At 36.2% G+C, this 25,830-nt stretch overlaps 2 protein-coding genes across 2 annotated transcripts; one reads left to right on the plus strand and one right to left on the minus strand.

The window, feature by feature from the left end:
• Window positions 1-2,988: 2,988 nt before the first annotated feature.
• LOC113768455 lies at window positions 2,989-4,102 on the plus strand. The gene is made up of 2 exons (XM_027312816.1): window positions 2,989-3,721; window positions 3,853-4,102. Exons 1-2 carry the CDS (start codon window positions 3,068-3,070, stop codon window positions 3,943-3,945), a joined length of 747 nt encoding a protein of 248 aa, XP_027168617.1. The 5' UTR covers window positions 2,989-3,067; the 3' UTR covers window positions 3,946-4,102.
• A 799-nt stretch (window positions 4,103-4,901) lies between these two features.
• On the minus strand, window positions 4,902-8,384 carry LOC113768574 (probable xyloglucan 6-xylosyltransferase 5). The gene is made up of 2 exons (XM_027312990.1): window positions 6,754-8,384; window positions 4,902-5,388 (listed from the first exon to the last, which is right to left on the minus strand). The coding sequence occupies exon 1, from the start codon at window positions 8,187-8,189 to the stop codon at window positions 6,792-6,794; it is 1,398 nt and encodes a 465-aa protein (XP_027168791.1). The 5' UTR covers window positions 8,190-8,384; the 3' UTR covers window positions 4,902-5,388; window positions 6,754-6,791.
• Between the last annotated feature and the right edge of the window lie 17,446 nt (window positions 8,385-25,830).

Here is a 25,830-nt window from a genome sequence, read left to right on the forward strand (position 1 = left end):
CATAATTGTGTTGTCATTTGGTAAACCTTTGTTACAGGGGATAACAAAACTACCAAAAATTAATGACCACATCAACTATAGACTATAGTGTTAAGATTTAATTGTCACAACCCGATGAAAGAAACGAACATGCTCCTGAAGAATGAATAATCGACACATACGTACAACTGTGCCATTCTTCAAGCAAACCAAATGGCAATACTTCGCCAAACGGATAGTAATCCGACAGTAATCAACCAGGCGTGAACCCGTTTGGATTGCATTTTCCGTCATTTTCCATGAAAAAATTACTATAGTGATTTGATGTATGTGAGGGGAAAATGTAATGGGGAAATGTAATCACGGAAAACGACGTAATTTTTCAACGGAAAATGGCAATCCAAACAAGGCTATCTCAACATAGACAACCAAATAACAATCTGAACAAAAATCATGTACCGTTATAGATTGACCGTCCATACGTCTTTTCTAGTTTCAGCTTTTGCACAAGTATAATAACTTAATGAGTAAATCTTATATACACTGACAGTATATATACTATTACAGTTGGATATACGATCCATATGCAAAATTTGAGTTTCAAATTCAAATTTTGAATTATGTGTTATACATCTAATGGTGAAAGTGTATATACTATCAGTGTATAAAAGATTAATCCTAAACTATCCAACTTGTTCACTCTAAGAAAGCGCAACTAAATAATATATCATGAAACATGCACCTAGTGAGCCATATATTATTCATTCTAAGACATAACTAATTATGATTCCACAATCAAAACCAACCTCAAATGATCTCGATGAATTCTCTGTGTCAAGTGAACTAGCAACATTGTGATTGATTCCTAGGGTTGCTTCGGCTAGCTAGAGGATTGAAAAGCGTGGAGAGAATTAATATGCTAATGTTAAATGAGAAGATGATGCATAAATATATAAATTGAATTTTAAATTTAAATTATGCATAGTTGTCGTCCATTCAAAAGAAAAGGATACTTGCCAAAAGAAAAGGATGATGGAAAGGAAACGTGGCTTTGTGGTTCTAATGGGTATCACGATATGGAATGAAGATAAAGTTTTAAAGGCAATTTTGGAATCCAAATATAAAAAGAGACTTACCTTGGAGTGCCTAAAACTAAAGATAGAATGATAATATTATTGTCATTTGCCTTCAAATTTCTCTCACATGTGAAAAATGCAAAACAAATACAAATACAAGAGAGACAATTGCACAAACCATCCATAATCTGAAGAAACATGATCTAAAATTTCATTACTTGTATATTGCACCACTTGCTACATCACCCATTATTGTCTTCTATTTGATTTTGGTCAATAATCTAACCAACTATGATAAATCAAGTACTCCATAACCACATCCATTTAACCCAAATAAGTACATTTATTCTTGATAATATAAGCTCAAGGTTCCAAATCGAGCTTTCTAATCCCTCTAGATTTTTTAATGCAACAACTTATGGCCAAAATTGTTATCACATAATACATATATCTGCAGAAGACATAATCCGGATGGTACAAAGTGGAAATTATACAAATCTTGTTTCATATTTTTCATCATTGAATCAGATGAATGCATACAGTCACCGTAAACAGCAGAATGAGCAGCCTGAATCACAACTAAAAACTTGAGATCCCCATCTAATAGCCTGCCTCATTGTCATCCTAGACCAATATCATTTAGGAGTCTCTTGCAGACAGGATGACAAGATATCAATAATCGAAGTGAAACAAATAATAATCTAAGTGAATTTACTTTTTTTTAATTCAAAATTTACCCTTATTTTCAAATGGTAAGATTGAAAAAATATGTGTTAAATTTGAAATGGTAACTCTAATTTTGGGACATTAATAAAGTAGAAACATGACATTAAAAATGGGCGGAAGGAATAACATTTATTTGATTTCAGTGGAAGGAGAGCAGATGGGCAATCATTTATCTAAATGAGATATATTTTGTCAATTTCTATGAGGAAGAATGAATGTAGAAAGTGGAAAATTAAAATCTCAAGCAGAATGTAGTGTGTATGGGTTTAAATGCATTAGTGTATTCACAAAGCATAGGCTCTAAGTTTTTTGAAGGAGTGTGGGCTTTAACTTTAACGCAGGTAGTGCATATATGGAGTTTGAACTTTGAACTTTAATAATCAGGGATTAATTTAGATTTTTTTTTATTCTTGAAATTCAAATTTAGGAGCGAACCCACCAATTTTTGCTATAAATTTAGAGTAAACCCAAGTAGTGCTTCTTGTATTTCTCCCAAATTTGGTGTAAATTGTAGAAGGTACCCAGAGAATAAAAGTTTGCAAGGTAACTAGCCATTGGGGTTACAGGCTTGTTGCTTTATATGTTTTGGTTGAAGTCAACTTACAAATTTTACCAAGTAAATAACATGTTGCAAGCCATTTTATTTGTGTCATAATTAGGTCAACTCATTTGTGATACAATTTTTTTTTTTTTTGTCTTGTGTTTCAATCAAATTTTTTCGAAGTCGTGTTCATATCATGTTATCACGTCTAATATGAAATTGTCACCTTTACTTTTCTCAATTCGAGAAACAATCCATTGAAATTTTAAAAGAAGTTGCAAGAAACTAATATTTATCACAATGAAATGTGTCCTGTTAATCTTTTTAACATAGAAATTACGACAAGGACAAGGACAAGGACTATAATTTTGAAAAATTATCTACGCTCATTAAAAGAGATTATAATTTTTAAAGATTGGCTCATACGACTATCTATTTCCTTCAAAAAAAAAAAAAAAAAAACCACTAAGCTAAAAAGAGAAGCAAATTAATTTCGAACCAAATCCTGAAAAATACGATCTGTAAACATGCAAATGTAAGAGCAATTGTTTATTGTCTCAATGTTGAATATTTTTTTGTCCTTCGAGGAAACAGAAAAATCACTAGCAAATATATTTATTTCCTCAATACTTCCTTTGGGCCCGAAATTGCTGCAAATTTGCTCACAAAGTCCATAACATTAGTCAACTTTCTTTCGGTTTTGGGCCTATTAGTAATTTCCTGATTTTCTCTCTGAATATCAGAAATGATGGCCGGGGATTCTTCCGTCTCTGATGCCACAGAAGGAAACGAAGATGAATTGTTGAAACCCAAATCTAAGAATTTGTCAACAAGTCTACGGTTCAAATGGGAAGAAGAGGCCAATCGCCAGGGAAGCTGGTCGATGGTACTAATCAAGGAAAACCACCAAGAGGATTCCTGTTCCCTCATTTTCCCTCCGAGCCACCACGAAAACCTGCACGTTGTCGGAAAGTCATTCACCCCATCGAATTCTCCTCCCTCTCCGTTATTGCCATCGTCGACTTCAGCGTCGGATTTGTCATCTGAAGTAAATAACGATTCCAATGATGATGATGATGATTCATCGTCGACGACTTTGTTCTCGCCGTCGGATTCGAATCGTCCGTCGGGCCCAGATTCAGATTCCCCGGTGCCAACACCGAGGTTGAGGAGAAGGGATGCGGGTGACGTGCCGAGCTGGGTGAATGTTGGATTGGAGGTGTTTTATTCTAAGATCAGAGGTGTAGTTGGGACGTTTCGTTTTCCGGTGAAGGTACCGGCATTTACGGTGGCGGCGATGGTGGTGGGAATTTTATACTTTGGTTGGCGGAGAAGGCGGAGGAGCATAAAGCAACGGGATAGGGATCGTTTGGTTCGAATTATTAGAGAAAAAGATGAGGTTTGTTTTTTTTTTTGCTGGTAAAGTGTTTGATAAAATGCCTATAAGAATTTTAAGCTGCATTTCTCATTTGAAAATTTGTTATATCTTTTTTTTTTTGATGGATTTGTTTTTCTATCTTTTGGTGGCAGAGAATTGATCAATTATTGAATCAGATAGCTCGGATGAATAATGTGTTGTTGGCGCTTCAGAGAGTTCCTGCTGCATCCAATCATCCCTCATAGGGGGTGTCTGTTTGGACTGTGAAGAAGAATGGGGTCTATTCACAGGTCTTAAGTCTAATCTAGTTTAGCATGAGGAAGATTAGAAGAATTGGAAACCAATTTTTTGTTTGATTTCATGTGTCTGGAATTTAATGCTAGTGAAGTAAGTTTGGTTTTACTAGTTTTGTTCCCCAATGAAATGAGATAGTGACTTGACCGATTTCTGTGTCCCAAAATGATATGCCATTCTTGCCATAATTTGATCATGCAACATGATCAAAAGAATAGACCGTTCTGCCATAATGTAAGAATGACTGGAAAGTCTAGAGTATATGATACTGATACAAAGTGAGGGGATAAATGGAATGAATTACTAGAACATATGAATATGATACCAAATCACTAATCAATGTGACCTCAACGACAATTAACTTCTTCATACATGCAAAGCTATATTCGAGTGCTACGAGTGAATTATTTGATGCTTCTCTTCACCTAAATGCATACTTTCAACCTTTTTTTTTTGTTTATAAAAAAGGATGCTGCTTCTGCAATTCCAAAGAGCAGAGAGCTGCATTGGTGTCTTTTTCTAAAGGAGAGCATATGTCCTCATGATTCAGGTAACCGCTTTGAGAAGCATTGCATCATTGGTTTGGCTAACAATTGGAGCAACAACCAGTGCTGTCTTTCCAGTTGCCTCGATGCCCAAAATTTGTCATCATCCTGTAGATGCTACCAGCTCCAAAAGTAGCTTTAGAAAAATTAACAATAAACTTGACACTTTTCATCACCTTAGAACAATCTACACAACAAATGGCAGCATGTGCCATCACCGAAATGTAAAGATAATCTTTTGGTGCTGCTTAAATTTGATGGTCGGCCTAAACAAAGTTGAATTTTCCATTCCTTTATCTTCAGTACAAAATCATTGAATGATCAATATGAAACATAGTAGCCAACAAAAGAAGAACGTCAAAGGGGAAAAGGAGGATACACGTATCGATCAATTGTTCAAAGAAACCTTGTGAATGATACACCATCTTTGATTTTCTTGCCTAGCAAAGAATTCAATAAAATCCAACGAATTGCAGATCATACAAGTATGCTGCCACAGGGCACCTCAGGGAGGTTAACACCGTCAGCTATACTGCTTGAGACCCTCTGGACAATCCTACCCGTTTAAATACTTTCATTGTAGTTTTTCCAACTGAGGTTGTCTTAGTATAGCTCGGAAAGGTCTACTCTATCTTTCAAGAAAATGGATAAAAACTAAAAAGATAAAATCTTCGTTTTCGGATCTTGGAAGTTCAAAAGGGGAAATTTCTATCACCATTCTTTTGGCTTTACAAAAACAGTGTAATAAGCACAATTCCGCCAGCACGTCACATCATGACATCCATTCCATGATCCCCATACAAGTATAGCATCTTCAACCTGCTCCTCTTTTAGAGTGACACAGACACACTGCAAAAAGTGACAGATGCCATCAAGATTTAGAGCAAAGTAAAAAGCTGCTATGCAATGCAAACATACATATCCAATTCCCACTAAAAAATAGTCAGTCAATTGCAAAGAGATCGAGAAAAGGAATGGGGAAGGGATGAAGCTCCAGTGAATGTGCCAATGAAAATAGAACCACTTATCAAGTATCTGGTTGAAGAAATTGTTGCAGTAAAGACACTTCTGAAACTAAAATAAAATGCCAAGAAAGAAGAATAAGGTACATCCCATGACAGTTGCCATAATTGCAGTTGTACATTACAAGAAATCATATCTAAACCCACATGAAATAGCACATGTAAGTTTAGACTTTGCACTCAAGGTAACTAGCATTATGAACTCCAATACTCGCAAATCTTATTCCTTACAATCCTGACAAATTCCACAATTTTGACACCAACTATCTATTATTTGGACAAAGAAACTAACAACTAAAGAACAATTTACATTGGAATGGGTAGTACTCATAAAAATGTTACATGCCTATATGGTAGATGATTACTAATAAGATTAGAATTACTATGCAAGACCAGGATCCTCACATATAGAAGGTAAAACAACAATCAGACAATATAATAAGCTAATCTGCAATTCATTGTTACTCGAGACAAAGGACCATACAGGCTGAACAACAAACAAGGAAGCCAATCTATGACTGCAACTAAATATATAACATATCTAGATGATGCTTTGATTTTATTGGAAAATCTGCCCATGAAATTGAAGCTAAAATATATCATGCTATTCATATAAATGAAAATCATTTCAATAATTTGACATCTACAGGATAAATTCATTTTTGCTTCAGGACTGCTCTTTCTTTGTTAAAATCAGACATCTCATATTCTCAAGGAGGAAGTTGGAGAAACCATTCATCCTACAAAAAATAGCATAAGAAGATGGTAACCTTTCAAAGACATAAGATCCAAAGGTTTCAAGTGTTATCTACATACTATACTTCATCTCATTCACTGTTTTCTATTGTTTGTCTTAGCATCCAGTTACCAAACTTTCCATGTTACAAGCCCTCAGACTGAAACAATCAACGAATCATCGCTGACCAAACAAACAAGATATACAAAGTTTTGCATCACTAGTTAGTGAAAATCACCAGAAATACATCATACCAATTCAAGGAATTTCGCTTTGCCAATTCAACAACATAATCAATAGCTCTAAATACTCAAACATCAGTAAAAAGCTAACTAAGAAGCAATGACCTTTAGAAGATTAAAGAAACAAGCATCCAATGGAGAGACAAAATAGAATCAGCTTTATTTCCAACTGTAATTGAACTAAGAAGCCAGGATCGACGCCAAAACTACATACCTATAAATTCTTCCAGATGGAACACCCTAGCCACGGGATCAACTGCTATGCTGCCTTGAATGTCGGATATCAAACTGATCTACAGACACCAGTGGAGTAGCAGTTTCATTTCTGATCCTCTTAATATTGGGGCTCACCAAGCCCCTATGCTTAAAACCATATAGCTTCAAAATTTGATTATCTGCAAAATTGAAAGCCCTCTCCATACTTTTCAAACACCGCTCAGCTGGATAGTCCCCATAGCTCCCACAAGGCTTACACCCAACAAAATGTGTAACAAAAGGCCACCTCTCATCTCCCAATCCCGGATGATACTTCTCAATCATCTCCTCAAACCGATCCACCAACCCCGCCCAATAACCATGCAAATAATACGAACTCTCAACAAACACCTTATCCATCAACTGTTTCTTCTTTGTAATCAACAAGTATATCAAAGCAGACTGATCGTCTGCCTCAAACTTTGGCCTACCCTTCAAATTAGCCGTCAAAATCTTCCCGGCCTCATCACGAACAGACCCTTTAGGCCCCATTGGTGCCCAAGCATCCAACAAATCCAGAGACCACTGACTATTCCTGAGCAAAAAGCTACCCGTATTCAATGCAATCCATGACTTCTGCTCAAACAACAAATCCTCATACCCATGAACAACCAAATTATGCTCATTATACTTAGCAACCGAGATTTCGAATGCCATATCAGTAAACAAAGCATCACTATCCATCCACCAAATCCACTCTATCTCAGGATGAGACAACATCAACCTCCTAATCAAAGGCAATTTTGACCAATATCCCGCCATTTCCTTATCAAACTGTGCCATATTATACACAATCTCAATCCCATGAATCCGACAATAGTCGATTTTATTCTTGACTGCCTTTAACAAATAATGATCCCCAATTGCATTGTCACAAGGGTTGGGAGGGGAGCCAGTAACAAGCAAAATCCGAGGCTTACCATTGACAAAATTAGGAAATTCGGGGTTTTTCGACAGCCATACCTTTCTTTGCTCGTCCCAATTTGTAATCTTCGGTCCCAGCGAATAGGTCCCATTAGAATTATCATCAACAACCACCACCTCATCATCCACCGTCGAAGTTGGGTCATTCGGATCAACCGGATCATCGTCGGACCGGATCTCTGCAAGGATCCGGTTAATATCCTCCATCATTTGCTCCTTTTCCGCCTCAGCTTCGGTGGAAACCAAGTTCCCAAATCCAATGGTGCCACGCAGCACCAAGATTGTCACAAACCCACATAGAATCGTTATCTTTATATTGTTAAAAGTCTTGGAGATCTGCCTCCCGCGTGGGACTACCGAGGAGGAGTGGCTTCTACCTCCTCCTCCGCCGCCATTCGCGGTGGCAGCGGCTGCTGTCGTAGGAAGCGTCCCTGGTCTTTTCTGAGGTGTAAAATTGCTCTCTTGGCCCATCAGTTAATTTACACCCAACCAAACACACCCTTAGTTGGATTTCTTTCTTTTCCCTTCCAATGACCTGAAATTTGTTCTGTTTCTCCCAGAATTTCTTGGGGTTTAGAGCAGAAGAAGAAGTAGAGGAGGTGCTGGCCTGGAGCTGGCCGGCTGCTGGTGGCTTCTTGGAGTTAACTATTACTGTGTGAGTACGTGTTTTTTTTTTCCCTTTTGTTTTCTTTTTTTGGGAGCACCGACGTTGATTGATTGAATCTGAGGAATTTTATGGAATTGTAGAATTTGCTTGATTTGGTGGATTTATTTTAAATTAATGATAAATGATTCAGTAATCGCAGATCACCCGCAGGTGAAAGTGGGGAAATTAAGGAACAAAGGTCCGGCTGTTTTAGGGCTGGATTTTACGCGTTAATGTGAAGCCAAGTTTGGCGAGTAGGTACATATAATTGCGTCAATTGTCGTGTGGGGTGAGTTTATAGTTGTTTTATTCTCAGTTAATTACAATTTGTGCCCCTGAAGTGTCATTGAATGCCAGGTTGCGCCATTAAACATTTGATTGTAGTCGTTTTAAGTGCACCGTACTATCAATTCGTTGCACATTGTTGAGGTAAATTAAGACGTATAAATTTTAGAACAGAATTGTTCAAATGCATACGTTTTAAGGAAGAGGGGAGGGGGGGGGGGGGGAGAGGGGAGGGGTAATTTCATACCCTTCTCTTCTAAATCTATATCTTGTGTAAGTTTCAAATTAAATCTTGTATATACTATCTGAATATATACTATTACGATTGAATGCAAAATACATATGTAAAATTTGAATTTAATATTCAAATTTAAATTAGTTGTAATGCATATAATGGTGATAATATATATACTGTCAAATGTATAGAAGATTAATCCTAAGTTTTAATAGTAAAAATAAGAATCCTCAATGCTAATAATAGAAGTGTAGATTTAGAATGAATGTATAATTTTTGAATGGAAAGACTTTAGTGACCCTAAATAAACAAGAGAATTTTGTCAACCAATGCAAATTAAGACTATAAAAGTCAATGGTAACAAGAAATTATTAATTTTAATTGAATTAAACACTGTGTCACGAATAAGAGAGTCCATCTACCCCAATTTTAGGGTATTTTAGGAGTATAAATTTTTATGCATGGTAAAGTATCTTTGTGTCAACTTAAAATTTAACCATTACAAGTACAATACTCAGCTAGGGTTTGTGTTTTTTATTGGATTAATAATTTTTGGGTCACATCTAAATTCAAATGCATTTCTTCATATGTTAAACAGACGCGCAAGTATTAGTATTATAAATTAAGAATTGTCTTACACATGCACACTCGCTTCTCTAGATGGGTATTTAATTTTGGGTCTTTTTGTTTTGGTACTTTTGTTGGTTGCATTAATTAGACTAATAATGGAATGTTACAAACAAAAGTTTGTAGCATGCCTCTCATTTTAGTTAAGTGGAAAAGGTGAAGTGTGACATTAATAATAAGACATAGAGAATATAAGGTATTAAAATGTCGAAATTGATAGTTTAGGGTGCACAAATAAATAGGGCATGATTGAGAGGTGCATTTAATAATACTTTTTAATTCAAGATTTGGAGAATATGGTCTATGGATAGTGAAAGAAAGGATCGCATGGCAGACATCATTACGCAACAAGGATGATTTTGGAGGAGTCCTAGTAGTTTCGTTTTTCGGTTTGGTGATGAGATTGTGTTGAAAAAACTGCACCTTTTTTTTCTACTCAAAATCATATCCATGTCATTTCACTGTGAACCTAAAAAAATAGCAAACTTGTATGAAATATCAACTTTCCCTCGAAAACTGAGTATGATTAGAATTAGGGTTTATCTAACTAGTGCTCCATTTTTTTTTTTTTTGGTGTTTACATGCTAATTTATTACTGCAAGATCTATGAGCACCAAAACTAACTGCATGATAAGTACAAATTTGAACATTGTAAACACGCTTTAAACATGCTATTTACCTATAGATCTCTAATCCAATTTTGAGGTCAAAGTTAATTCTTGCATGCAACACTAATTAAGGGAGTGAAATCTAATAGTTTTTTCCTTCCATGGGAGGAGATTTCGTCTCAAGCCAAGGTAAGAATGGCAATTGAGGCAAGTGCCTGCAAGAGTTGATGTGACGGGGTGGGCTGGGGCACAGGTCATTTTCTTCCCTCGTTAAAAAATGAGGCGGGGACGAGGGAGTATACCCCAACCTCGTCACCTATCTAAAAAAATAAATAAATTATATAATTATATATTTAATATCATTAGTTATAATAATTATATTATTAGTTATTCTAATAATATACATTTATACTAATATAAATTATTGATTGGTTATACTAATACATTTACACTAAATTATTAATTATATTTTTATTCTTTTATGCTTAACAAATTTCCATTAGGTGGAGCGGGACGAGCCGGAGGAGTGCGTGACAGGGCAAGGCTGGGGTGGGGAGAATGTTTGGGCAAACAGCAGTGGGGGCTGGGGAATACCTTCGCCTTGTTGCTATTCCTAAACCAAGGTCTCCCCCCCCCCCCCTCCCCCCCTTCTTTTATTTTATATTCAATAAAGTCTCTCCTAAAATATCTCATAAGAATTTTCTGTCTTCTAGTTCTTATTCGTGCAAGTTTTTTCCTCTCCTATAATTTTCTAACTTTCTTCTTTCCTAAGATACCTTAGTACGAGTTTTTGTTTAATTTTTGTTGTTTCTTTATTAGATTTAATAGTTTTTCAAATCTATATATCAGATGAATTTCTTGCGTCGTTTCATCAGATCGTAGTATCATCTTTAGTTTGAATCCACTTTATTTACTCTGTTGGAGTTTTACAGAGTAATCTTTATCATTTTCTAGATCTATTAAATCTAGTGATTTTCTATATTAGTTTTAACTGTGACACGTTCGATGTACCTTTTGACATTAATCTGAACTTCATGAAATAAAATATATATATTATCAGAAAAAAAAAGGAGTGAAATTCTAGCTAGCTCAAGGAATCCATTGGGCAATCTTGGAAACGACTATAGAGAAGTGTTTGCAACGATGGCAAACGTCAAGGAAAACCTGAGTAATTTACTCCAATTAATCAAGTCTTTGGACATTTGGAACGTCAATATGTTCATCTCTTTTGTAACATGAAAAGTGAAAGGTATTTAATGATAAAATAATTTATGATTAAGCAATCGTCCAAAAGTTATTTTTTCAAAAAAAGAATGCATTGCAACAGCAACCTCTTTTTCTTGTTCTCCTGATAACAACTTGAGATAGGTGCAAGCCACTTTTATAAAATTTATTAACAATTACAAATTTGAAATTTTGATTTCAATGGAGGAAAGTTCTTCAAATTATTTAAGTTTCAAGTGACGGAGTTCTTCTCTAACTACATTTCTTTTTCATAATTTTCTAAAGTATGAACGAAAGTTCTTTAGTTCCGTTTAAACCTCTCAGCAGATTAGATAGATTCATCTCCCTCTCGTTTCCTCTACTTTAGGACCATTTGTTACAATGTTGCATTGCTTTCTCTCTCAGGAAAAAAAAAAAAAAAGTTTCAACTAGTTGTGCTTAAAAATTAAAAAAGAGGAAAAGACTATTCACCTGGCTACGGCGGTTAAGATGTTGAACCGTCTACCCGATTAGGACTTGCGAGGGGACAGTAGATCGTGCAAGAAACGTCGTTTACGATTCATGAATCACATTCACATGATAGGCTTATTTTAGGAATCTGCCGGCTAAGGGGTATGAATCTCGACAGATTCTTGACCAACGCCGTTGAGATTCAAACTCGTGTCGTGCGTGCTCAGCACCAAGTACTTAGCAATGAACGGGACTCTGACAAATCGGCTGATGCTAAACCTTTTCTTTTTATAGTGGAAGTTTAGCAAAGGAAGATTAACGCATTACAAAATTAGTGCAAGCCATGAACAACCAACGATGAATTCTTGATCTAGTGACTAAGATTAAAGCGTTTAAGAATTAGAGGTCTTAAGTTCTAATTTTCTTTTTTTTTTGCACTGCTTCTTGAATCTCATATCTTTTCTATTTGGAAAAAAAAAATTTAAAGAAATAGTGCAAGCCGTCAACTCTTATGAACAAATTTTTAAGATGAACTTCTGATGGACAAAGTGTTAGAAATTTTACCATTCTAAAATAAACTCGTCACTGATATTTACTTCTTGTGTTTTTACCTTATTTTGTAATTTTATTTTCTTTGGATCAAAGGCTTAAATGACCATTTACAATGTAACTAAATGATTATAAGAGGCATCCATCGAATTTGTAGCAAGTGTAGTTATTAGAGCTCGTTTGAATTGTAAATTTTTAAAATTTTTATAAAAAATATATTATAGCAATACGATGTACTTTAAAAAAAAAAAGCACTATGATGTACTTAAGGTAAAAAAGTAAATGAAAAATAGGTCGAAAGAATTTTTTTGTGAAATTTATAATCCAAACAAGGCCTTAATTAACAGCGAGCAGCAATTGGGTTGTAGGCGTGACTGGCCGTATATTCTTTCTGTATTATCAGTGGGAGTGTCGTGAAATGCGCTTGGGATGGGCCTTGAAGAGTTGAAGGTCTGCTTTGATGTCGATTTTGGGAATCACATGTCTTTTTTTTTGAATCAGGGAATCACATGTCTACTTGTGAAGAATTTCCATGTGCCATGTGCCCAAACAATCCAAGCTTGCCCTTATCTATGGGACTAGGAATCTTTTTTTTTTTTTTTTCGTCACACAGGTGTTCCTGTCAATCCTTACGGGGCCCAACTAATCCCCTGCGGCCCGGACCCGGCGCCCCAACCCGACCTTAGCACGTTAAGTGCGCGGAGGAATCCAGCAGAGTTGAGACTCGAACTCGGGACCTCTCGGTCCCTGTGGGAGAAGGCTACCGTTGGACCATTCACGCGAAGGCGGGACTAGGAATCAAGATTAGCCCAAACATTAAATTGTGTAGGGACTATTTAAAGATTGTTTAGACGCAACAAAAATTCCGTTTCAAGCTTGAGTCAACTCGAATTGACTTCAATTCAATGGTTCTTATTTGTGTAGGATTACATCAATTTGAAGTTTACTAAAACTCGAATGATTAATCTTTTTGATACTGTTAGTGTATAGTGTATACATTGGATCTACAAGTGTATATACTAACAGCACATAAAATTTTGAGTAAATCTTTTTATATATTGATGGTATGTATATTAGCAAGTGTAGATGCACGTCATATATACAAAATTTGGTGTTCAAAATCAAATTACAATGATGTGACATGCATCCAGACCTGTCAGTGTATATGCTGACAATATAAGAAAGATTAATCCAAATTAAAAGCCAAGAATGTTGGTTAACATAATAGGATAATTGAGAAAAAGAAAGTCAATCGTTCTTTTGCAACATTAGTTAGAAACTCATTTTATCTTTCTATATAAAGTGGAAAACTTCGTCTTGTAAAGAGTAATACGGTCCTCTATAAACACTTTAAGTAGGCATCTATTTTATATTGTACTAAAGACAAATTTATATTTAGATGCAGTTACTATGGATTACACCAATTAAGAATAGAAATATGATATGATCTCATAGGGTGGGTCTAAAGGAAGACGCATTCCTAATTGTAGATCTAGACTTTGCTTTGCTAATATGTTAGCTCAAGAAATCTAGTCTCTTCAATCACATAAATGACTTTGAATAGTAGATTATTTGGAATAATTTTTTGAATAAAATACTATATCACTATTTTGATATGATATATATGAGATAAAAAGAAGATTGAAAAATACACTGTTGATGCAAGCAAATACATTTTTCAACAATGACTTATCAATTTTTAAAACAAACTCGAAATATAATACATTTTCAACAATGACTTATCAACTTTTTAAATTGGCTTTGAAGCTTTTCATTTACTAAATAAAGGTGCTTTCAACAAACTCGACATATAATACATTTTCAACAATGACTCATCAACTTTTTAATTTGGCTTTGAAGCTTTTCATTTACTCAATAAAGGCGCCTCCAAATCTGTGTGTACAAATGAATTTGCATCACTTTTGTGTGAATTTGACTCCGTTTAGATTAGCTGTTTTTGGGGTGTTTTTGAAATATTTTACTGTAGCAATGTAGTTGAAAAACTTTTACTGTAAATGCTTTTATTAGTGTTTTTGAAAATATATTTTGGAATATTTTTAAAATTTAAAATTTTAATGGGATACTTTTAAAATTTTATAAAATCTTACAACTACCCACCACTACTCCACCACCCCTTCTCTCCTCCCTCATTCTTCCTCTTCCCCTCCCCCTTTTTTCTCTTTCTTCCTTCCTCTTCTTCCTCCCTCTTCCTCCCCTACCTGATCCCTCTCCTCCTCCCTCCTCCCCAACCTCTCCCACCACCCCCCTCTCCCTTCTCTGGTGGTGAGTCACAACTAGAAAATGGTCACTACCCGTGACCAAATCTGGTCGCAATGGGAGAGGGGGAGAGGGGTAGCGGGAGAGGCGTGGGAAGGAAGGAGGGGAAGGGAGGGAAGGGGAGAAAGAGGGACGAAGAAGAAGGGGGAGGAAGAAAGAGAGGAGAAAGGGGAGGGGAAAAAGAGAGGTGGAAGGGGCGGCGAATGGCGGTGTGTTTTTGGTGGTGATGTATTTATTTTTTTTGTATATTTAAAGTTATTTTTGATATATTGCATAGATGTGGTGTTTTGGAGTCGTTTTTATTTGTGTATTACTGTAATATTGTATATGAAAAATTTGTTTTTCAAATAATGAGCAATCCAAAAGGAGCCATCATTGTTTAGGTAATTGGATGCCAATGTTTCATTGTAACATTAAAGCAGTGGCATGTGTTGACCTGCAATGCTAAATCTTCAAGACTAACTCTTTGCTCTGATGTCAAAATTAAGTGCCGTTTGTGGCATTGGAAACTAGACATTCCCAGCTTTCCATTGGTATAAAATACATGACCTAGTTCCACTCGAATGAGCCACGCCATTCGTTTGAAAATCACTACCCTGTTTCATTGCTCTCCAGGAGACAGGACAGAAATTACTTCTTGATGCTCAAAAACGAGCTATTTGTGGATAGAATTTGAAAATGGTTTCTTCTGAGAAAATTTAGCTTTATGAGAGAGCTTTCCAACGCCATCAACAACGCCCAATTCCAAGTTGAATTGAGTGAGTTGTGGCCAAAGTTTGAAACTGCTACAGTGATAGAATTTTCCACTTGGACAGATTTGTAACTAACAATGATTTGGGACTTGTTGTTTAGGAAACTTTGATGTCCAACATCTACCAAACTTTATATTAGATGTTTCTTGGACTTTGTTTCACAAATAAACCAGATTTGGGTTGGTTGCTTTGGACAAAATGTTTAAAAAGGAAAGAAAAGCTAGAAGACAGTTTTACCTTGGGAAATTTCTTGAAATTTGATGGTTTAGTTAACAACCTTCCCGTGTGAATTTTCAAATAAAATTTGATAGAAGAGTAATCCTCATATGGAGGTTTAATTGTGCAAAATTTGGTAATATTCTAAAACCATTTTGATATGCAAATGATGTCACAAAATTCGCTCATCGAATCTGGAAAACTTTTCATTTTCTCTTAGCCAAATGGTCAAATCTGATTTGGAGAGTTTTATTTCGAAAATTTGGATGTCAATGGTCTTTAAATTGCTCAGTGGATGTTATGAACTCTTGGTTTCAATAATGGAGATATTTGGAACTGATTTCACGGTACAAAAAGTTTGTAAACAAAATAAAAGTGAGAAGGTAGTTTAGCCTTGCAACTCTTCATAAACTTTGGTTGTTTTAATGACTGGCTTACCGTGAGAGTTTTTGTATGAAACTTGGTAGAAATGTTGTTCACACATGGAAGATTTAGTGTACCAAGTTTGATGTATTTCCAATGCCAACTCGATGACCAAATGATACTTCGAATCTAGTCTTCAAACCTGGAAAATAGCCCAACAGTCTTAACTTTTTCAGCAACTTGGAGCTACTATATCTTGGTGCTCAAAACTCCGTTTCTCGTTCTGCTTGTTTTGTTATACTCTTGGATTGCAACACTAATTGATTTCGAAATTTCAAAGGTTAGTTCAAAACAAGTGAATTTTGCCGAATTTCCAAAATTGACCAAAAACCAACTTAAATCTGTCTTGGTAATTCAAGTTACCAACTTTGAGCCAAAATTTGAGTGCCTTTCACTTACATTCGTGGAAAAGTGTCTTCTGAGAACTTTTAGTACTTTCAAAAAGATTTTCAATGGTACCAAGTTTTCCAATTTTTGACATGTAAAATGTGAGATACGATTTTTCAAAATATCGAATCAAACCTGAAAATTTTCCGAATTCCAAGGGAAGGGAGTTTTCAAATATTCCTTATTCCTTCGATATTACTTGAACATTTTATACTTGATTTTCAAAATGAAAACTCGATTGCTCATGTACTTTAAAAAACTCCACTTGAATCTCGATTTACGAGTAATTGAGGTTCATTTTCATAAGATTTCCTTAGATTGCACTAGCGTACAATCTTTCTCAATAATTAGAGATTCGTAGTGATATTGAGTGATAATTGATTATTGTTTGCTCAGGCACTCGAGAGAATCTCCAAGAGGAACTCGGAGCGGACACCTAAAACGCTTGTTTGAGAACTACTCGCTTGTTTTGACTAGGTGAGTGTTCCATATAGGGATACGTAATTGAATAAGTCTAGGACATGCTTATTTCATGATTATTAAGTGTTAAGTATTATGTGTTAAGTATTTACCATACTCATGCCTATTTAAGGAATGTATACTTGCATTGCATATCTACATGAATTGGTTAAATGATTAATCATATCAAATGACCATATGAACTCGATACATGCTTAACTTGCTAGATTGCTTGCTTAGCCTACTCGGTTTTGAAAAATGGACTCGAGTGTGTATTTTATCGCACTCATTCTCTTTTGAGATGAATAACTCATGCTTGGAAATGCTCAAATAACATGACTTGGTATGCTATGGTTGCATACGTCGTTAGAGTGAATCTCCTCGACTCTCACATGGTAAAACTGGGATAACGGCCAATAATGGCCTATTAATATGACAAATGCCTGTCAATTAACCGTCACTACTCAACCGTTACCCGTCAACCGTGAACCGTTTATCAAATCACATGACTATCTGATTACTTGATTATCTGTTTATTCGATTTCCAATTTACATGAATATGTGATATCCGTGAATTACATGCTCCCATGAAATCAACTTGTATTGTTTACGTGCTTACGTGCTAAGCATCCACTTGATTACTTGATGATCATGAATCGCATGTTATATGATGTTGTCCATCATTGTTAGGCGAGTGTGTACTTTACCTCACTCGACCTACTCAAATGATGAATTTTACCTTTTGTCGAATTACTTGATTACTTGTGCATGTTGTAATCTCTAAGCTGAACTGGGCCCTGCTCATGGTTACTAACCTACTCGAGCCAGAACTGGGCTCGGTCGGATAGGTTGGAACCTTGAGACACCATTTTGGTATACTCGAGTATTACCACTGGAGGGATAAGGTGATGACCAGTCAAACCGAGGGGATCCGGAAGTCATAAGGTGCAGATGACCGATAGAGTTTCACTAGAACACTGTATCCTACAGTATATGTTTACCTTGTATCATGATAATTGTTTCATACTAAAATGTCAACATGAAATCCTGAGCTATGCCTGTGATATGCTCCATACCTGTTACCTGTCCAATGTACTCATATCATGATACCTGTTTCATGTTAATGCTCCATACCTGTAACATGCTTAATTACTCGCACCTGTAATAAACTCCAATCACTCGTGAACTATACATGCCAATGTCTTGAACCATGATGACTGTCTCATGATAAATGTCTCATAGCATGATAAATGTTTCAAATTACCCGTACAATGATTATCATCTCGTGATAACATGCCATTGTGTAATCTTGAACCATGCATATGATATGCCCAATTTACTTGATTTATTTGAACTGTTACAGTGTCTTGGAACCTCACTGGGTTGTGTAGCTCATCCCACGTTGTGATTTTCATTTACAGGGTTCGAGACCAAGGGTGCTCGTGAGTAGTACTAGATTATTTTCTTTTGAAGATTTTAAGTTATATTATAACGGATGGCTATTGTATCCTTTTCCGTTGGGTTGTATTTAAGCTTGAAAGCTGCGTAATTGTAAGTGTGAGATATTTAGAGTACTTTAGTTGTGTATTGAAGTTATTTGAAATATTTCTAGTCTTGAATTGTGGATTGTACCGAGTCCTGGCGAGAGTTGGGCAGGCGTCCCGCGGATACCCTTTGGTTCGCCTTAGGAAGAAGTGGGGGCGTCACAGTTGTTATCAGAGTTTAGGTTTCAAATCTTTGTAGTGTATTCTACGCTTAAATGTTTAGAATGCCGGACTATGGGACTGGTCTGAAAATTAAATGATTGCTTGTAACGATGAAATTTAGAGCCACTTCACGTGGTCTCTACAAAGGAGTAAGATAGGGCCAAGTGGTGTTATGGTCCGTACTATGTGATTGAGTAAAGGTTTACGTGCTCTTCTAAAATGTAAGCTGTGAATCATAAATGTTATAGGTTGTAAAACCTTTATCTTGATATTTGGAGGGAATTTGATATGTATGTTGGGTAGGAATCTCGAATGTGGTGATTCACTCTTGGAACCGGCCGACTCGAGTTGTGAATTATCTTATTTCGAATTCTTGTACTAGAGTACTTGAGAGTGGAAAGCAATCCTAAGGACTTGATATCTCCATTTGTGGGGAATAGGAATGAATTGATATTTCATGGGAATGGTTACAAGAAACCACTAATTGTTTGGTTAAGATGGTACAATAATAAAGAGTGAAAGATGAAAAATATCGTAACCCAAAAGATCCTTGTGTTGGGATTGAAATCGAGCATGTTAATGTACGAGAATCGTCTAGTTCCAATTAATCTAGTGAATCTCTACTTGTGATCTTTCATAGTGAGACAATGGGAGTAGAACTTAAGAGTTTGCGCCTTGGAGATGAATGTACTTGTGATAATCACTTGTTTATTTTTGTTATTGACTTTGACTTGGCATGAACTTTACTTGATCATAATTTGTGTTATGATTTAATGAACTCTAGTTTGTGTTTACTTGCATAGTGATAATGATATTTGTATATGTGATTTCTTTTCCTTTAAAGGTTGTTACTGGCATATGTGTGTAGTTCGACTATGGTTTAGTGTGAGGTTTATACATATGTGTATAGACTAGCTGTGAACATGAAAACTAGAGGACAACGAAAGGGACGTCAACCTAAACAACCCCGAAATGAAAGAGTAGATAATGGATCTGATATTGACCAAAATGCCGAGCTAAGTGCTGGGAGAGGAAATGACCAAATGGAACAAGTTTTAACTCGCATGACGGATATTCTAGAGCTCTTAGTAGCTCAATAAGGTCAAGGTGTTGGACAAGGAAACCAACGGGAAAACCAAGAAATAGGGGAGAATCGAGCTTTAGAGCGGTTTCAGAAATTTTTCCCGCCCAAGTTTTCTGGAGGACCTGATCCAGAGGTGGCTGAGAATTGGTTAGAGAATATAAGAAATATATTCGATGTCTTGGATTACACAGAGGAGAGACAAGTCACCTTTGCTGTATTTCAACTTGAAGGAGCAGTTCGAGCATGGTGGAATGTTTTAAGAAACAAGTGGAAAAGGGATCAAACCCTAAGAACTTGGATAAACTTTGAACGTGAATTTAATGAGAAATTTCTTCCTCCACTTGTCCAAGAAAAGAGAGAAGATGATTTTATAAAACTTCGTCAAGGAACTTTAAGCGTAGCTGAATATGAAACACGCTTTACGAAATTATCTACATATGCCCCAGAATTGGTGGCTACTGAACGGAAGAGAATAAGACGATTTATCCAAGAATTAGATTTGAAAATCCATGATGCCCTTGCCGCAGCACAGGTTGAAACATTTAGTGACGCTCTCGAAAAAGCGCAAAGGGTAGAAAGCACAAAATCTCAACTAAGATCTTTTCAAGTAAGAAAAAAGAGATGCATCTGACAGTACACTAGAAGAAAATAGACCACCACTCAAAGTTAGAAAAGAAGTGGATGGAGTAGGACTGTTATTTCCTACACCACTCATGATAACGGAACCAAAAGAAACTATGTCGTGAGGGACTTCAGTAGGACAGACACGATCAAAGAAAACCTCGCAAGCAAGTCAGGTCACAACACCTCGTCCGACTTGTGGATATTGTGGAAGGACGAATCACACTGAAGAAAACTGTTGACTAAAGGGACGAAAGTGTATGGGGTGTGGGAGTACTAACCACAAAGTTCATGACTGTCCAAAGAAATATCCACGAGAAACTACTGCTCAACAAGGAAATGGAACTGTCCCTCGACAAGTCAATGGAAGGAGAAACCGATCAGTGGCATCTGAAAGAACGCATGACATGAACACACCACACAGTTCAGAGTTGTCTGAGATTACAGAAGGTATGAATTTCGAGAACGAAATTCTTTTAAGAAGGGGAGGTTGTGAGGACTCGCAAAATTTACTTATTTAATCTCCTATTTCTAACTTATTTAATTATTTATTTGGTCTTTTACCCCGAATATTATTTTCTAAGCTCTTGAGACCTAATTACATGGAAATATAGTTTCATTATATTTTTAAAGTGAATTGTTTCAAAAATTAATTTTCGAAAGCTCGTTTAGTGAAAATAGTGAACACGTCATTTGACATTTTGACTGATTGAGGGTACAATAAGTTTGAAATATTGGAGACATGTACAATGAACCTAAATTAGATATTTTAATGTTTAAATACTCAAGTGATAGTTATTAGTACTGTCGTTATAAGAATTTCTCGAAAGTTTCGCGTTATCGCGCGTAAATTGGAGATACGCGTTTTCACGCGCGCGATTTAAATTTAGAAACTTTAGACCCTTATTTTAGTACAATTGAGAGTGAATAATATTTATATGAATATAAGTACATTAGAAGTTTAGTGCACTAGTGAAATAAACTCAAGAGGAATCGAGCACGAAACGCGGGAAAAAGAGTTGACCTTTGAATCAATGAGAGCCACACATTTTAGTTTCACATGGGAGCATCACACTAGATTAAAACCCTCCATATACTTACCTCAATTGCTGCCCTTTTGCTTCCATTCCAGCCGTGCAACATCAAGATAGAAAAGGACCAAGTTTACTTTACCAAATTCCTTCATCAATTCTTCATCATACCTCTTCCTATTCACTCCAAATTCGAACTACACTTAATTAAACAATTAGAGATCCCATTGAGTTAAGAAAAGGAGCTGTTATTCACGATTTTTCTTGTGCTAAGGAAGGCCAAAAATTCTGACTTTGTTCACCACACAAGTAGGTAACGATCAACTACCGAAATCTTGTTTTATGGAGGTTGATTAACACCTTTAAGCTCTTGTATTCATATGGGTGGTTGTTATTGTTGGAAAATTTGGAATGTGGGCTCTATGAACTCCCACCCTTGTCTTGATGGCTGATGTGATGATTGATGATGAATTTAATGTTGGTTTAGTGCTCAAAATGGTAGATTAATGGTGTATTATTAGTATGAATTTCAAGGAGTGCATGGAGTAAAAAGTTCCGATTTTGCCCCTGCTTTGATCGTATCCTTTTCTGCAGAATTTTGAGGGTTTAATGGTTGGTATATGATGTTTATATGTTGTATAGTTGGTGTATAAAATTTCATTGAAAAATATTGAGGTTTGGTTGGTCAAATGAGTTGATTTCCAAAGTTAGCAAAACTGAAAAATGAATCCCGTATTGCCCAGGCAGTCATTTTGTATCGGCCGTAACTCTTTGCTTTGATGTCAAAATTAAGTGCTGTTTGTAGTCCTAGAAACTAGACATTCCCAGCTTTCCATTGGTATAAAATACATGACCTAGTTCCACTCGAGTGAGCCACACCATTCGTTTGAAAATCACTGCCCTGTTTCATTGCTCTCCAGGAGACAGCACAGAAATTACTTCTTGATGCTCAAAAACGAGCTATTTGTGGATAGAATTTGAAAATGGTTTCTTCTGAGAAAATTTATCTTTATGAGAGAGCTTTCCAACGCCATCAACCACGCCCAATTCCAAGTTGAATTGTGTGAGTTGTGGCCAAAGTTTGAAACTGCTACAGTGATAGAATTTTCCACTCGGACAGATTTGTAACTAACAATGATTTGAGACTTGTTGTTTTGGAAACTTTGATGTCCAACATCTACCAAACTTTATATTAGATGTTTCTTGGACTTTGTTTCACAAATAAACCAGATTTGGGTTGGTTGCTTTGGACAAAATGTTTAAAAAGGAAAGAAAAGTTAGAAGACAGTTTTACCTTGGGAAATTTCTTGAACTTTGATGGTTTAGTTAACAACCTTCCCGTGTGAATTTTCAAATAAAATTTTCATGATAATTGTTTCATGCTAAAATGCCAACATGAAATCCTGAGATATGCCTGTGATATGCTCCATACCTGTTACCTGTCCAATGTACTCATATCATGATACCTGTTTCATGTTAATGCTCCATACCTGTAACATGCTTAATTACTCGCACCAGTAATAAGCTCCAATCACTCGTGAACTATACATGCCAATGTCTTGAACCATGATGAGTGTCTCATGATAAATGTCTCATAGCATGATAAATGTCTCAAATTACCCGTACAATGATTATCATCTCATGATAACATGCCATTGTATAACCTTGAACCATGCATATGATATGCCCAACTTACTTGATTTATTTGAACTGTTACAGTGTTTTGGAACCTCACTGGGCTGTGTAGCTCATCCCATTTTGTGGTTTTCATTTATAGGGTTCGAGACCAAGGGTGCTCGTGAGTAGTACTAGATTATTTTCTTTTGAAGATTTTAAGTAATATTATAACGGATGGCTATTGTATCCTCTTCTTTTGGGTTGTATTTAAGTTTGAAAGCTGCATAATTGTAAGTGTGAGATATTTGGAGTACTTTAGTTATGTATTGAAGTTATTTGAAGTATTTCTAGTCTTGATTTATGGATTATACCGAGTCCTGGCGAGAGTTGGGCAGGCGTCCCGCGGATACCCTTTGGTTCGCCTTAGGGAGAAGTGGGGGCGTCACAGTTGGTATCAGAGTTTAGGTTTCAAATCTTTATAGTGTATTCTACGCTTAAATGTTTAGGATACCGGACTATGGGACTGGTTTAAAAATTAAATGATTGCTTGTAGCGATGAAATTTAGAGCCACTTCACGTGGTCTCTACAAAGGAGTAAGATAGGGCCAAGTGGTGTTATGGTACTTACTATGTGATTGAATAAATGCTTAAGTGTCCTTCTAGAAATGTAAGGTGTGAATCATGAATGTTATAGGTTGTAAAACCTTTATCTTGATATTTAGAGGGAATTTGATATGTATGTTGGGTAGAAATCTCGAATGTGGTGATTTACTCTTGGGACCGGCCGGTTCGAGTTGTGAATTATCTTATTTCAGATTCTTGTACCAGAGTACTTGAGAGTGGAAAGCAACCCTAAGAACTTGATATCTCCATTTGTGGGGAATAGGAATGAATTGATATTTCATGGGAATGGTTACAGGAAACCACTAATTGTTTGGTTAAGATGGTACAATAATTAAAAGTGGAAGATGGAAAATATCGTAACCCAAAAGATCCTTGTGTTGGGATTGAAATCGAGCATGTTAATGTACGAGAATCGTCTAGTTCCAATTAATCTAGTGAATCTCTACTTGTGATCTTTCATAGTGAGACAATGGGAGTAGAACTTAAGAGTTTGCGCCTTGGAGATGAATGTACTTGTGATAATCACTTGTTTATTTTTGTTATTGACTTTGACTTGGCATGAACTTTACTTGATCATAATTTGTGTTATGATTTAATGAACTCTAGTTTGTGTTTACTTGCATAGTGATAATGATATTTGTATATGTGATTTCTTTTCCTTTAAAGGTTGTTACTGGCATATGTGTGTAGTTCGACTATGGTTTAGTGTGAGGTTTATACATATGTGTATAGACTAGCTGTGAACATGAAAACTAGAGGACAACGAAAGGGACGTCAACCTAAACAACCCCGAAATGAAAGAGTAGATAATGGATCTGATATTGACCAAAATGCCGAGCTAAGTGCTGGGAGAGGAAATGACCAAATGGAACAAGTTTTAACTCGCATGACGGATATTCTAGAGCTCTTAGTAGCTCAATAAGGTCAAGGTGTTGGACAAGGAAACCAACGGGAAAACCAAGAAATAGGGGAGAATCGAGCTTTAGAGCGGTTTCAGAAATTTTTCCCGCCCAAGTTTTCTGGAGGACCTGATCCAGAGGTGGCTGAGAATTGGTTAGAGAATATAAGAAATATATTCGATGTCTTGGATTACACAGAGGAGAGACAAGTCACCTTTGCTGTATTTCAACTTGAAGGAGCAGTTCGAGCATGGTGGAATGTTTTAAGAAACAAGTGGAAAAGGGATCAAACCCTAAGAACTTGGATAAACTTTGAACGTGAATTTAATGAGAAATTTCTTCCTCCACTTGTCCAAGAAAAGAGAGAAGATGATTTTATAAAACTTCGTCAAGGAACTTTAAGCGTAGCTGAGTATGAAACACGTTTTACGAAATTATCTACATATGCCCCAGAATTGGTGGTTATTGAACGGAAGAGAATAAAACGGTTTATCCAAGGATTAGATTTAGAAATCCGAGATACCCTTGCCGCAGCACAGGTTGAAACATTTAGTGACGCTCTCGAAAAAGCGCAAAGGGTAGAAAGCACAAAATCTCAACTAAGAGCTTTTCAAGCAAGAAAAAGAGATGCATCTGACAGTACACTAGAAGAAAATGTACCACCACTCAAAGTTAGAAAAGAAGTGGATGGAGTAGGACTGTTATTTCCTGCACCACTCATGATAAAGGAACAGAAAGGAACTATGTCGTGAGGGACTTCAGTAGGACAGACACGATCAAAGAAAACCTCGCAAGCAAGTCAGGTCACAACACCTCGTCCGACTTGTGGATATTGTGGAAGGACGAATCACACTGAAGAAAACTGTTGGTTAAAGGGACGAAAGTGTATGGGGTGTGGGAGTACCAACCACAAAGTTCATGACCGTCCAAGGAAATATCCACGAGAAACTACTGCTCAACAAGGAAATGGAACTGTCCCTCGACAAGTCAATAGAAGGAGAAACCGATCAGTGGCATTTGAAAGAACGCATGACATGAACACACCACACGGTTCAGAGTTGTCTGAGATTACAGAAGGTATGAATTTCGAGAACGAAATTCTTTTAAGGAGGGGAGGTTGTGAGGACTCGCAAAATTTACTTATTTAATCTCCTATTTCTAACTTATTTAATTATTTATTTGGCCTTTTACCCCAAATATTATTTTCTAAGCTCTTGAGACCTAATTACATGGAAATATAGTTTCATTATATTTTTAAAGTGACTTGTTTCAAAAATTAATTTTCGAAAGCTCGTTTAGTGAAAATAGTGAACACGTCTTTGGACATTTTGACTGATTGAGGGTACAATAAGTTTGGAATATTGGAGACATGTACAATGAACCTAAATTAGG

Source organism: Coffea eugenioides, chromosome 4 (assembly GCF_003713205.1).
Source record: "Coffea eugenioides isolate CCC68of chromosome 4, Ceug_1.0, whole genome shotgun sequence".
NCBI lineage: Eukaryota > Viridiplantae > Streptophyta > Magnoliopsida > Gentianales > Rubiaceae > Coffea > Coffea eugenioides.

Excerpts from the sequence above, each read along its gene's own strand:
- LOC113768455 (XM_027312816.1), top strand. The coding sequence starts at position 3,068 with ATGATGGCCGGGGATTCTTCCGTCTCTGATGCCACAGAAGGAAACGAA. Across the intron at positions 3,722-3,852 it reads TTATTAGAGAAAAAGATGAG|AGAATTGATCAATTATTGAA; the intron begins GTTTGTTTTTTT and ends TTTTGGTGGCAG.
- LOC113768574 (XM_027312990.1), bottom strand. The coding sequence starts at position 8,189 with ATGGGCCAAGAGAGCAATTTTACACCTCAGAAAAGACCAGGGACGCTT.